The sequence below is a fragment of the Mrakia frigida genome (genome assembly GCF_051309035.1).
Source record: "Mrakia frigida strain ATCC 22029 unplaced genomic scaffold BDY24scaffold_25, whole genome shotgun sequence".
Classification (NCBI taxonomy): domain Eukaryota; kingdom Fungi; phylum Basidiomycota; class Tremellomycetes; order Cystofilobasidiales; family Mrakiaceae; genus Mrakia; species Mrakia frigida.
The window spans coordinates 41641-52995 of record NW_027481256.1 but is presented as its reverse complement, the minus strand read 5'-3'; the positions used below and the strand labels follow the sequence as shown (position 1 = coordinate 52995).

Here is an 11355-nt window from a genome sequence, read left to right as displayed (position 1 = left end):
AAGCTCTTGCCGCTTTCGGTACGTTCTCTTTCTCCCCTCTCCCTCTCTCCCCCTCTCTTCTTTCCTTTTTCCCTCTTCCTCGTCCAAGCTGACGCCCAAACCTTTCTCCTTTCTTCTCTTTGCTCCCTTCGTTGCTTTCCTTCGTACAGGCTTCATCCTCGTCGGCCTCCCTCTCTACTATCTCACCGCCTCCTCTCGAGAACCCCACGGAGGACCAGGAGGATCCAGCAGTCGAGGACGCGTGGACGAGTCTTCCTCGGTTTGGGAGCGGGTGAAATCGGGTTGGGAGAGCTTCGTGGGTGGTTTGGGGAAAGCTGGACGAGGAGGGAGGAGTGGAGGAGGTGGAGGGGGAGGAGGAGGGGAAGGGAGGGACGAGACGGTAGAGATGTTGAGCTCTAGATCAGGTGGTGGGATGGAGATGAGTGAGGTTAGATAGGCTAGATTAGAATAACGTAATGATATTGGTACATAGCTGGAAGAGATTGAGAGAGCGAGGGGAGGGGAGGAAGAGGAAGCGGATCGTGTTCCGACGCGTCGGGAAACGGCCTTGCTCGAGCGGTGGGAACGCGTATCTGCGAAAAGCGGGGAAAGGAGTAAAGATACAAAGTTCGTTAAGATCGTTCACGAACGGTGATTACACTACACAAGGCGAAACCCAAAAAGAGGAGAAAAATAACGAAAGAAAGAAGAAGGCGGGTCCGGTTCCCGAGCGTCCTTGTCCCATCTCTTGCCCTCCCCTGAAGCTGAAACAAAGTTACGAAAGAGACGACCTCTCGGGTTCAAGGACATCGATCTAGTTGAGAGCGAGAGATCCGTTGGAAGGTTGGTCGAGTTGAGTTTGAGTTGAGTCGCGTCTTCCTCCTCGAGGTTTGATTGACGAAAATAAGACGGAGATAGGTTAGGGTTGGAAGAGGTGTAAGAAGATGTCTGAGAAAGCGAGAGCGGACAGGTCAGCTCAAGAAGAAGCAGGTAATATGAGACGAAGAAAAACTGACAAGGATTGAACGTTGAGGTCCAGAAGAGAATCAGGATGAGCTGAGTTCCGACGGGGTCGAGAGCGAAACGAAGATTTTGAAGGAGTTGGCGAGAGAGTGGAGTAGTCGAGAGGGGCAAAGGTGAGAAGCAGGACTGAGAGATTGGAGATCTGTAGGATTCGAAGACGCGATGTTTGAAAGTCAATTTCGGCTACATCGTTGCTTGGCGACAGAGGAGGGAAAAAGGACTCGCCTTGACCCCATCAAAGGTTGAACTCCTCAGCAGCTGTGAGCCAGGTATAGCTCCCATCCTGAGAAGACACGACTCGGGCGTGGACGATCGTGAAGTTACGAACGGCACTCATCTGCGAAGGAAAGGGAGAAAGAACGTGACGCGTCGAGAGTTCAGCTATTCGTCCTCTGTTTTTCGCCGAAAGAGCTCGTCAACACTCACAGGTACATAGACCAGCGTAGCAAGAGCCAGATCTCCCAAGCACGGTTCCCTCCAGCCGTCGAGCCAAGTTCCGGACTCTACCATGAATTTTCTGGCGCCAGGATGCTGGAATTTCCTGTGACAGAGGCCTCGAATGGACTCCCTGGCGTCCTCCAGTCTGCCGAATCGAGCAGCGATGGCGAATCCTCGTAGTGGGGAGGTCTTGTTGAGTACTGAGGAAGAAAGTGAAAAGGAGGAAGGAACGAGGTCAGCTCGACTCGACCTTCGGTCCCTCTCGACCGACCGATTTTTCGACCCTGAGGACTTACCTGAGAGCTGTATACGAGACACGACGTCGAAGACCAAGGGGAGCTGATAACGGTACGCCAGGTCGAGAACGTTCTCGAGAACCACGATCTGAGGAGGAAGAAGAAGAGAAGAGAGAGCGAGCCGGACCGTTGAGGTCAGCTTGAGGTCGAGTTTGAGGCGGTTGGAGGGGAAGGGAACCAACATCTGCAAAGAACTTGTAGACAGGGAACTTCGGAGGGGATCCGTCGAGGTCCATGTACTTGGAGGGGATGGTGTGGCGGAGGAAGAGCTGCAAAAAGGGGAGATGGAAAAGAGAGAGGGAAGCGAGTCAGAACTCAAGAGACGAGCTCGCCATTCCAAAGAGCTCCGCTGATGGCAGCAAGAGAGAAAACTCGGGCAGAGAGCACGGTGGTACTAAGCATCCGATGGTATAAAATCCGCAAAGGGATACGGAAAACGGAAAGGTCAGAACTCACCTCGAAGGGTGTGCTGAGCTCGTTCAAGTTGACGGGCTGTAGCTTTGGTTGATCGTCCTCTTCTGCTGAACGAGACCTCGAGGTGCTCGAAGACGGAGTGTTGATCGATACGATGGGAGGAGGAGGTAGGATGGCTTCAAAGGCGGGGCAGTGCGTCTTGAGTATATATCGAGGGAGTGCGAACGAAACGCCGTCCAAGCAGGTCAGGACGAGGTCGGAGGAGGGGGAGCACGAGGTGTCGAAGAGAGGTGCAAAGTTATAGAGTTTCGCCGTCTTGATGGAAGGTCTGCTGCTTTCCGAAGAGGTAGAGGGAGAGCGAGTCCTTCTGGGAGGCATCTTTGGATGGGAAAGTAGAGAGCTTGAGCTTGAAGGAAGGGAGGGAAGGCAGGAGAGTGATGAAAGTTGGGGGATGAACCTCCGAGCCCTCCTTCCTTCTCTCTTGTTGACCTCCAACCCTTTTGACCTTTTTATCAACGGAAACCCTTTTCTCCTTCTCTCTTCTCCTTCTGGTTCTCCCTCGACGCCTTCTCCTCTTCGCCCTCCCATCTCGTTCCTCCTTTGCTCTATCGCGTCTCAGAGGATGGCCTCGCTTCAAAATCTCCTGCCTCAGTTTTATTCGACCAGGGCAGCTCCCGACGAGCACGTAGAGTCCCATAAGAAGGCTACTTTCAGGGAAATCTTCAGGCACTGTGAGTCACCTCTTCCTTCTCCCCATATGCACGAGCGAGACTCTGAGAGCTCATCGTTGCCTCGTTCCATCGTCCTCTCAGATGGCGTCGACTGGGCGCTGGCCGTCCTTCTGTGGTTCCTGCTGGGCTACCTGAACCAAAGACCAGGACACAAGAGAGAGTTCTCGTTGCATAGCGACATTAGCATTCAACACACCTTTGCTGTAGAGTGAGTGGACCGACGATGAAGCGGAGAGAGGACGTGAGCTCACCTCGCCTTCCCTCCTTCTTTCCCGTCCCACCTCGTCTCGCAGAGAACGTGTTCCCGTGAGTCTTTCAGTCCTTTAATACAATGAGCTCGGAGATTCCACGATCTCAGAGCTACGAGGTCGAACCCTCACGTCAGAAGGAGAAAGAGGCATTGGAGGAAACCTCATCGGCGATGCCCTTCCTTCCCTCCTCGCCCCATGCTGAATGAACCCTTCTCTCATTCGTCGTTCAGGCTGCCCTCCTTCTAGGCATTTCTCTTCTCTTCCCTCTCGCATCGGTCCTCCTCATCTCTCTCTTTGTCATGAGGTCTACCTGGTGCGTCTTCTCTCCTTCTCGCCACCACAACTCCCTTGGCTCCATCCGCTGATCTTGCGTTCCTCCTTTCTCCTTCCTCTCCTCTCTCGCATCCTCAACCTCCAGGGACGCCCACAACTCTGCTCTCTCGGTTCTCATGAGCTGGACCGTCTCTGGAATTGTGACTCAGGTCATAAAGGTTCGTCTCCTCCCTTTTTCGAGTGGAGAGGAGGAAGAAGAAGCTGAAGCTGACCTCGACACGTTCGTTCGCACTACCTCAGATCATGGTTGGACGTCCTCGCCCTGATCTCCTCGACCGATGTGTTCCCTACGCTGGAGCCCAAGATGCGCCCATCTACGGTCTTTCCAACTACACCGTCTGTACTCAGACGGACGCCTTCATCCTCAATGATGGATTCAAGTCGTGAGTCTTCGATTGTTGTTTGGTTTTTGCGTCGACGCGACTTCGACTGATCTTTTCTCTTCTGTCTTTCTTCCTCTTCCAAGCTTCCCATCGGGCCACTGTGAGTCTTATGCTTCTCTTATGTTCTCTCCGCTCCCTTTTGCGACCAAGCCCTGACCTTCCTCGGTTTCGTTCTTCGTCGAACCTCAGCTTCCCTTTCCTTCGCCGGTCTCGGTCTCCTCGCCTTCTACCTCTCTGGGAAACTTCACCTCTTCTCCACTCGAGGGCACAAGGCTCGAGCATGGCTCGCTCTCTTGCCTCTCCTCGCTGGAATCATGGTGGCGGTCTCGAGGACGAGTGAGTCCCGTTCGCGCCGACGCGTCTCGTTCGTTCGTTCCTTTGCCTCTCGCTGACCCTCTTTCGTTTCCTCCTCGCTTCCAGTGGACAACCGGCATCACTGGCAGGTGCGTTTCTTTGTCTTTTCCCGAAGTCTCAGTCCTCTTCCTCTTTTCTTCTTGCTCACTCTCTACCTCTTCTCTTCCTGTCTCGCAGGACGTCCTCGTCGGCTCCCTCCTCGGCCTTTCCATCTCCTTCATCACCTACCGAGGCTACTACCCACCTCTCGCTCATCGACACTCCCACCTCCCTTACGCTCCTCGAGAGCTCGACGGAGACGAGTTCTCCGAGGAGGGAGTCCAACTGGGGAACGGTTCGGCGAACGGGAGGTACGAGAGGGTTGCTGGAAACGGAGGAGAGGAGAGGGTCGTGACGAGGCCTACTGAGGCAGAGGATGAGGACTAGGTTGAGCAAGCGATGAAGGAAGAGAGGTGTGGAAGTTCGGGTTTGACGAAGAACACTCTCAAAGAAGGAGAGAGCGGCGGAGAGGAGACGGATGGAAACGGATAAACGGATCGATTTGTTTGCGATTTTTGATTTGTGCTAGGCTATAGATACCTCCTCTCTACTATCATGAGACGGTTTCCCTCTTCTCTTCTCGGAAAACGGATCAAGAAAAGAAAAGAACGGAGGGACCATCTCAAAGCTCAAAAGTTGACCTTCTTCCTTTCCTTCCTTCTCCTCCGACCTCTTCCTTCCCTTTCCTCCCAAACAACCAAAGATGGATCCCCCTCTCTCTCCTCCTCCTCCTCTCTCTCAGAACCTCTCCTCCCTCCTCTCTCAGCTCCAAGGGTCCTCCGCTTCCTCGACTCCTCCTCCTCCTCCTCTCGCTCCTTCAGCTCACTCTCCTTCGAACTCGACCGGAGGACGAACGATCGACGATCTCTTCAGGACTATCCGAGCAGGACCGCCAGGACCAGCAGGATTGCCTACGTCTCCTACTCACTCTACCAGTGCGATGAGTCAGGAAGAGGAGCAGAGGAAGAGAATAGGACTCTTGTCCATCTTCAACACGACTTCACCAGCATCGCCTCCTCCTCCTCAAGCTCCTCCTTCTTCCAACAACAACATGTACCCTGGATCGGCTCCGAGCTCGTATATCGCTGCTCAGAATGGACCTCCTCTCGGTGCGAATGGATCTGGAATGGGAGGAGCAGGAGGGAAGAGTCTGTTGGATCTACTGATGGGAGGAGGAGGAGGAGCTGGGTGAGTTTCACCTTTCGTCTCTCTGTTTCTCTCGTTTCTTTCCGAAGCCGAGCTAGGAAGAAGTTTTTTCCTTCACATCCCCTTGCTCGAGTAGACATCTTTCCCCCATGTCTATCTCTCCCCGATCTCTTCGGGAAGCGTTCAATCTTTCTCGCCCAACCTGACCTTTCACATCTCCTCCTTCACCTTCATCGAGACTGACTCCTTTCGCTCTTTATCTGTCTCCCAACCACCACCATCAACCAGACTGCAATCTCCTCCCACTTCTTCGCCTTACTCTCAAGCTCCTCCTCCTTCTCACCTTCGCTCGGAACCCTCTCCTCCTCCTCAAGAATCGATGAACCCTCTCGTCCCTTCCTCCCCTCCTCCTCCTCCTCCTCCTCCCTCCTCCTCCGTACTTCAAGCACACGACCAGCAGCAGGAGACCAGCGGCCACTCCGGATCAACACCGGACTATCGTCCTTCAGAACAACCAGTCCCACTCGCTTCCATGGCTTCTCCCTCCCCTCCTTCCTCGCATCCAGAGCTCGTCGCCGTCGTCGAGGTCGTTCAAGCTCAACTCTTTTCTCCCTCCTCCCCAGCCAAAGCCCCACCGCCTCCCTCCCTCTTCTCCTTCGTCTCCGACTTTGATGCGTTCGGTCCTCCTTCGTCGAAAAGGTCCAAATCCGTCGTCCCGCCAGGATCAGGAGGAGCGACAACCTTGCCTCTCACGAGATCGATCTCCTCCACCGCTGGACCTGCTCCTCCTCCTCGTCGTTCGGAGGAACCTCTCTTCGATGGACTTCCTCCCACCTCCTCGTCTTCTTCCGGCCAACTTCTATCCTTCCTCTCTACCTCCTCTACCGATACCACCACCACCACCGTCGTCCCAGGACTCCCCAAACTCTTCCCCGACCTCTTCCCTGCCTCTCACTCCCTCCCACTCGCCTCCCCTCCCGCGTCGAGCCACAGTCCTTACTCCCAGGACGAACAGAGGTCGAGAACTCCCTTGTCCTCCAGCATGAGCAACCTCGCTTCCCTCGCCGAAGGACCAGCACCAGCAGGAGGATCCTCCCTCGTCGTCGTCGGAGATCAGGTACCCTCGTCGTCGTCGTCGCCCAAGAAGCAGCAGCCCCAGTTCGGACACACTCGAACTCCCAGTGGAACCCTCCGAGCCAGTCGAGGAGAAGTCACACCCTCAGGGACCTACAGAGCCAAAGGGTTTGTCGAGGTCGAGAGGAAGCATCGTCGAAGCGGGAGTTGGCAGTCGGTTCGAGCTCCCAAGGTGCTCGAAGGGAGGGAGACGATCATCGACGTTTCGTTGCCCAACTTGGAGTCTTTGGTGCAGTCGGATGTGATTCAGAGGAAACCGATCACGATCATCAAGGGAGATTTGTGCTTCAGTAAAGGGAGGACGGTCGGGAGCAGCAGGACGGGAGCCATCGCTTACTGTATGAATAAGGGTGAGTTGGCCCGGCCTCCCTTTCTAAAAACTCACCAAGCTGACCTTGACGCTCCATTTCTGTTGGTTATCTCAGGTCGAGTGCGTCTGATCGACGAGACTACGGGAGCTCGAGCTCTTCTCAAACTCCCTTCGGAATGGTTCGCTCGAGACGCTCAGGTCGCCAACCTCGAACTCGAAGGAACCAAGATCGCCTGCATCACTACCGACGGAGGTCTCATCGTTTGGAGCTTCCCGTCTACGTGGTCGGAGGATAACCCTGAGTGCGTCTCTCCTCTCTTTCTCTCTCTTCTTCGGACGCGTCTGACTTTCTCTCCCTCTCGTCGTTCTTCCCTTCGCTCCAGTTGCCAAATCATCTACGCCGTCGCTCCTCCTTCCATTCCTACCTCCCGCTTCAACCTCGTCAAATGGCAGAGCCCTACCACCCTCGGAGTCTCTTCCGGATCCTCCATCGTCCTCCTCGACCTCCCAACCGTCTCCCAAGCCTGGCTCGAAACGTCTCCTTCCTCCCCTGCTACTCCCGACTTCCTCTTCGACGGAGAAAACACCAGGCGGATCAGCTTCTCCCCCGATCCAGTCGTCGGGTTCGGGTTCGTCAACTCGAGCAAGGACGGGAGTGGGAGAGGATTTGGAGTCGTCGTGCTTTCGTCGTCGTCGAACGGAGAGGGAGAGAGGGAGAAGGCGATGTTGGCGACGTTGATGGTCACGGACGAAGGAGAGTCGACCTACTCAGTGGTGGAGGAGTTGGATTGTAGAGCTTCGTCGGTGATGTTCGTGGACGAGAGGAACGTAGTGGTTGGGTCGGAGAAGGACACGGTTGCTCAGCTGTTCAAGCTCGAGCAGGAGGAGAAGGAACAGCATGGGTTCTCGTTGAGGGGTGCGATTAGGTTCGAGAAGCCTGAAGGTGGGCCGGGGATGTTTGCGAAGATCGAGTGGGATCCCAAGAGGGAGTTGCTTTGGTGAGTCGCTCTCTTTCTCTCTTCATCGTCTCTGCTCTCTTCTTCTCTATCACTTCTCATCCCTATTTTTTTCGACGGCTCAAGCTGACCCTTCCTTCTTCTCGTTTCTTTTCCTACCTCTCAGGATCTCCAACACCGCCCGTTCTTCCCTCTTCGCCTTCCGACTCCAACTCCACCCTTCCTCCCCAACCTCCCTCCCCTTCACTCAAGTCGCCGAATTCCCAGTCGACCAAGCCATGTCCTCCTTCCACATCTCCATCTTCTCCAACGACTTCGAGATCTACACGGTTTCGACCCACGGAATCGACCAGATCACGATCGGAGACGCGTCCCTCCGAGACGTCTTCGCCTCCTCTTCGTCCACCGCTACCGCTACCGAAGGCGAGGAAGTTGAGGACCTCGAGCAGGAACTCGCCGTCATCATCAAGACCGAGGAAGTCGAGGTTTCGTTGGAGGCTACGTCGGCCGTTGAGCAGGAGGAGTCGAAGCCGTCGACGAGTTTCGTCGCTAACGGAGGGACGTCGTCGAACGCTACTCCTACGGTCGGAAGATCGAAAAGGAGAGCGAAGGCTGCTGCCGCCGCTGCTGCTGCTACGATTCCACCTCCGGAGGATTCGTTTGGGAGGAGTCAGGTTGCTTCGAGCTCGAGTTCGAGTGGTGCCGTTCCCGGAGGAGAGGGAGCAGGAGGAGGAGCGGGAGTGAGCAGTGGGTTGTTGGCTGAGATCAAGAAGGTTGAGGAGAACATCAAGAACAAAGTCTCGGCTCTTCTGGAGAAGCAGAGTGAGTCTTGCTTCTTTTCTTCTTCCTCGTCGTCGTCTGAAGTTCGACGCGTCCGCTGACTCACTTTCCTTTCGTTCCTCCTTCTCGATCAGGCAATCGACTCGAAGCCAACGACCTCCAACGTCAAGAAACTGTCTTCAAGCTTATCGCCAACGAACTCAAGACCAACACCACCAAGGTTCTGGCCTCGTCGGTCCAGTCGGAGATGCGAGCAAACATTCTGCCTGCTCTGCTCGAGGTGACGAGGGAGGAGATCCAGGCGCTCGTTCAGGCTGAGATTTCGAAGGGACTGAAGGATGCGATGCTTAGTGTGAGTTGTTGCGGAGAACGGTTCTTCTGGCTTTTGACGTCGAGGAACTCACGCGTCGTCTTCGTTTCTCAGTCTCTTCCCTCCGAACTCGAGCGTCATTTGAACTCAAGAGGTTTCGCTTCGGCGGTGTTCCCTTCGGTGGGTCCTTCACTTCCAGTACGAGGGCAGAAGGAAGACGTCCAAGTCGAGCTGACCTTCGACTCCCTTCTTCCTTCCAGATCGACAAAGCGATCAAGGATCTGATCCACAAGACACTCGTTCCCGCCTACAACGACGCGACTTCTGAGATGTACGACGCCCTCTCGAGGGAGATTCGAGCTGACATGGTCGCGTGAGTGCTTCGTTCCCTTCCTCTCGAGAGATCCACGAGCTCAAACCGACGTCCTCTTTTCTTCTTTCCCTTCTCACAGCATCCGCAAGGAAGTCGTCGCTGAACAGTCCAACGCCCTGATCGAGACCCACTCCCTCGTTCAGGACATGTCCAAAACTATCCTCGCTCTCGGAACTCAAGTCCTCGACCTCCAGAAGATGGTCACCAAGCTCCAAACCCAGATGGAACGTCAACCGATCGCGTCGTCCTCGTCGTCGGCAACTCGAATCATCTCGAGTCCTCCTGCAGCTCCTCCTCTTCCTTCCCTCAACGGCCCTTCCTCTCACCATCACCAGTCACCGAACGTCTCCTCTCACACGGTCGTTCCTCCGGGATCCTCAGCCTACCCCGTTCACCACCGAAACCCTTCCCTCCCTCCCAACCTCGTCCAACAACCCCAACCTCCTTTCCCCATGGCTCCCCCTCCTCCTCCTCAGCAACAGCAGCAGCAACCACCTCCGATGGATCTCGAGGATATCTGGACCGAGACTTTCATGTCGAACGATCCAAACGCCCTCCCAGCGATGATCTCTCGAATCTCGCCTCAGGCGCTGGATCAGATGCTTCCTCCCGACAACAGCCAAGCCGCCTCGCCTCTCAGTCAGACCCTCATCTTGACGCTCGTGCACAAGGTCAGTCGGCCTTCCATTTATAGACCTTACTCTCAGCCTCTTCGTGAAGGAGCTCAAAGCTGACCGTCTCGTTTCCTTTTTCTTCCTCGCAGTTCACCGACCTCCTTTCGAAGACAAACCTCCAGTCCTCCCTCTTCCCTACCGCTCTTCTGTTCATTCAACGAGCCTCGAGATTCCTGGATCCTCGAGTTCGTCCCTTCTTTCCCATGTTCTCTTCCCTCTTCGATTTCGACCGAACCTGACGACTTCTCTCTTTCTCTTCTTCTCTCCCTCTCAGGACCCCGTCGTCGCTCCTTACAGCTCAAGAGTTCTCTCCGTCGTCCTCTCCACCCTCTCGAAGATCGAGGAGTCCGTCGTGCGATCAGCTGGAACTGGAGAGATCGGGGAGAGGGAGAGGGAGAACGTCGTGAGGATGCTCAGAGGAGTGATGAACGAGCTCGCTTCGAAGTGTTGAGGTGCTGTTCAGTCTAGTCTAGTTTAGGTTTCTTTGTGTTCCCTTTAGTATAGGTTTCGAAGAGTTTCTTGGGTGTTGTGGAGTAACAGTAGTAGTGAAACGAAATGATCTCAATGATGAAGTCCCGCGACGGAGCGAGAGAGAGTTCTCGAGCCTTGAATTTGATAGAGGTGCGTGAAGTAGAAGCTTTGTCCCCTCTTATCTGAATCGCAGAGCTAATAGCTTGTTTGCTTTCGATCTCGGCTCTCAGGATCTCGCGCAACGGAGAGAAGGGGACGAGGAGATCCGTTCGACTTCGGTCTTCGTCGAATCTCCGGAGCTTCAGCCATGAAGACCACGACTTCTCGAGGAACACTGGACGGACTAGAGGGTGCTGTGGTACTCTAGTTTGGGAAGAGTGGGCTGCCGAAAGATCCAAGCATCGGGGGCGGGAGGGGGCGACATGAGCACATGAGCACGACGCGTCGAGCACCGACAACCATCTCGTTCTTCTTCTTGTTCACTACTTCTGATCGAGAGGGAGATTAATCTATAATCTGGCCCCTTTTCGGACGGCCGCTTCCAAATTGCTTTGCCTGCTTGCGGAAAACTTTCCCAAGGTCGGCTCAGAGGGTTCCCAACTCTCGGTTTCCCGTCTCGCACTTGTCTCGTGCAAGCCATCCGCGTTCGCTTCCTCCCTTTCACACCTCTCTGTGCTGCTACACGCCTTTCGCTCCCCTCGTCTGCACTCTTCGCTTCCTCCAAGAAGTGAGATTGTTCTTCAGCGTGATCAAGCAAAGATCGAGGGAGAAGAAGAGGCACAGAAGATTAGGCAGTTGGACGCTTCGATGACCTGAAGGTTCAGCCCGCCCTTCTTGTTCTTTTCAAAGGCCCATTCTTCTTCAGAGCAGTGATTCCCTATCGCCCATGTCTCGGCTCTTCAGAAGGTAAGTTTGACCCTTTAGCAGCGATAACATGAGGGCAGAACCGCCACTGAACTT

The 11355-nt window shown here is 54.9% G+C and overlaps 3 protein-coding genes across 3 annotated transcripts; 2 read left to right on the top strand and 1 right to left on the bottom strand.

Moving 5' to 3' along the window:
• Positions 1-898: 898 nt before the first annotated feature.
• On the bottom strand, positions 899-2528 carry BDY24DRAFT_416972 (uncharacterized protein; the record flags this gene model as incomplete). Its single annotated transcript, XM_076643649.1, has 7 exons — positions 899-927; positions 996-1144; positions 1251-1339; positions 1429-1640; positions 1737-1824; positions 1919-2005; positions 2193-2528. The coding sequence occupies 7 exons, from the start codon at positions 2526-2528 to the stop codon at positions 899-901; spliced, it is 990 nt and encodes a 329-aa protein (XP_076494610.1).
• A 115-nt stretch (positions 2529-2643) lies between these two features.
• BDY24DRAFT_395888 (phosphatase PAP2 family protein) lies at positions 2644-4818 on the top strand. Its single transcript, XM_076641374.1, has 10 exons — positions 2644-2881; positions 2963-3089; positions 3175-3187; positions 3363-3445; positions 3551-3623; positions 3706-3848; positions 3932-3948; positions 4038-4184; positions 4269-4291; positions 4380-4818. Exons 1-10 carry the CDS (start codon positions 2773-2775, stop codon positions 4626-4628), a joined length of 984 nt encoding a protein of 327 aa, XP_076494609.1. The 5' UTR covers positions 2644-2772; the 3' UTR covers positions 4629-4818.
• Positions 4819-4908: 90 nt separating this feature from the next.
• Positions 4909-10516, top strand: BDY24DRAFT_443082 (uncharacterized protein). Its single transcript, XM_076644737.1, has 11 exons — positions 4909-5429; positions 5676-6871; positions 6947-7133; positions 7215-7829; positions 7954-8609; positions 8702-8919; positions 8992-9057; positions 9138-9250; positions 9330-9921; positions 10014-10109; positions 10199-10516. The coding sequence occupies exons 1-11, from the start codon at positions 4945-4947 to the stop codon at positions 10373-10375; spliced, it is 4401 nt and encodes a 1466-aa protein (XP_076494608.1). The 5' UTR covers positions 4909-4944; the 3' UTR covers positions 10376-10516.
• The last annotated feature ends 839 nt before the right edge of the window (positions 10517-11355 follow it).

What these genes read in the sequence shown, in the direction of transcription:
- BDY24DRAFT_443082 (XM_076644737.1), top strand. Translation starts at nt 4,945, where the DNA reads ATGGATCCCCCTCTCTCTCCTCCTCCTCCTCTCTCTCAGAACCTCTCC. An exon ending in TGGTCGGAGGATAACCCTGA is followed by an intron (nt 7,134 to 7,214) that starts GTGCGTCTCTCC and finishes CCTTCGCTCCAG; the next exon opens with TTGCCAAATCATCTACGCCG. An exon ending in ATTCGAGCTGACATGGTCGC is followed by an intron (nt 9,251 to 9,329) that starts GTGAGTGCTTCG and finishes CCCTTCTCACAG; the next exon opens with CATCCGCAAGGAAGTCGTCG.
- BDY24DRAFT_395888 (XM_076641374.1), top strand. Translation starts at nt 2,773, where the DNA reads ATGGCCTCGCTTCAAAATCTCCTGCCTCAGTTTTATTCGACCAGGGCA. An exon ending in TTTGTCATGAGGTCTACCTG is followed by an intron (nt 3,446 to 3,550) that starts GTGCGTCTTCTC and finishes CTCAACCTCCAG; the next exon opens with GGACGCCCACAACTCTGCTC. An exon ending in TTGTGACTCAGGTCATAAAG is followed by an intron (nt 3,624 to 3,705) that starts GTTCGTCTCCTC and finishes GCACTACCTCAG; the next exon opens with ATCATGGTTGGACGTCCTCG.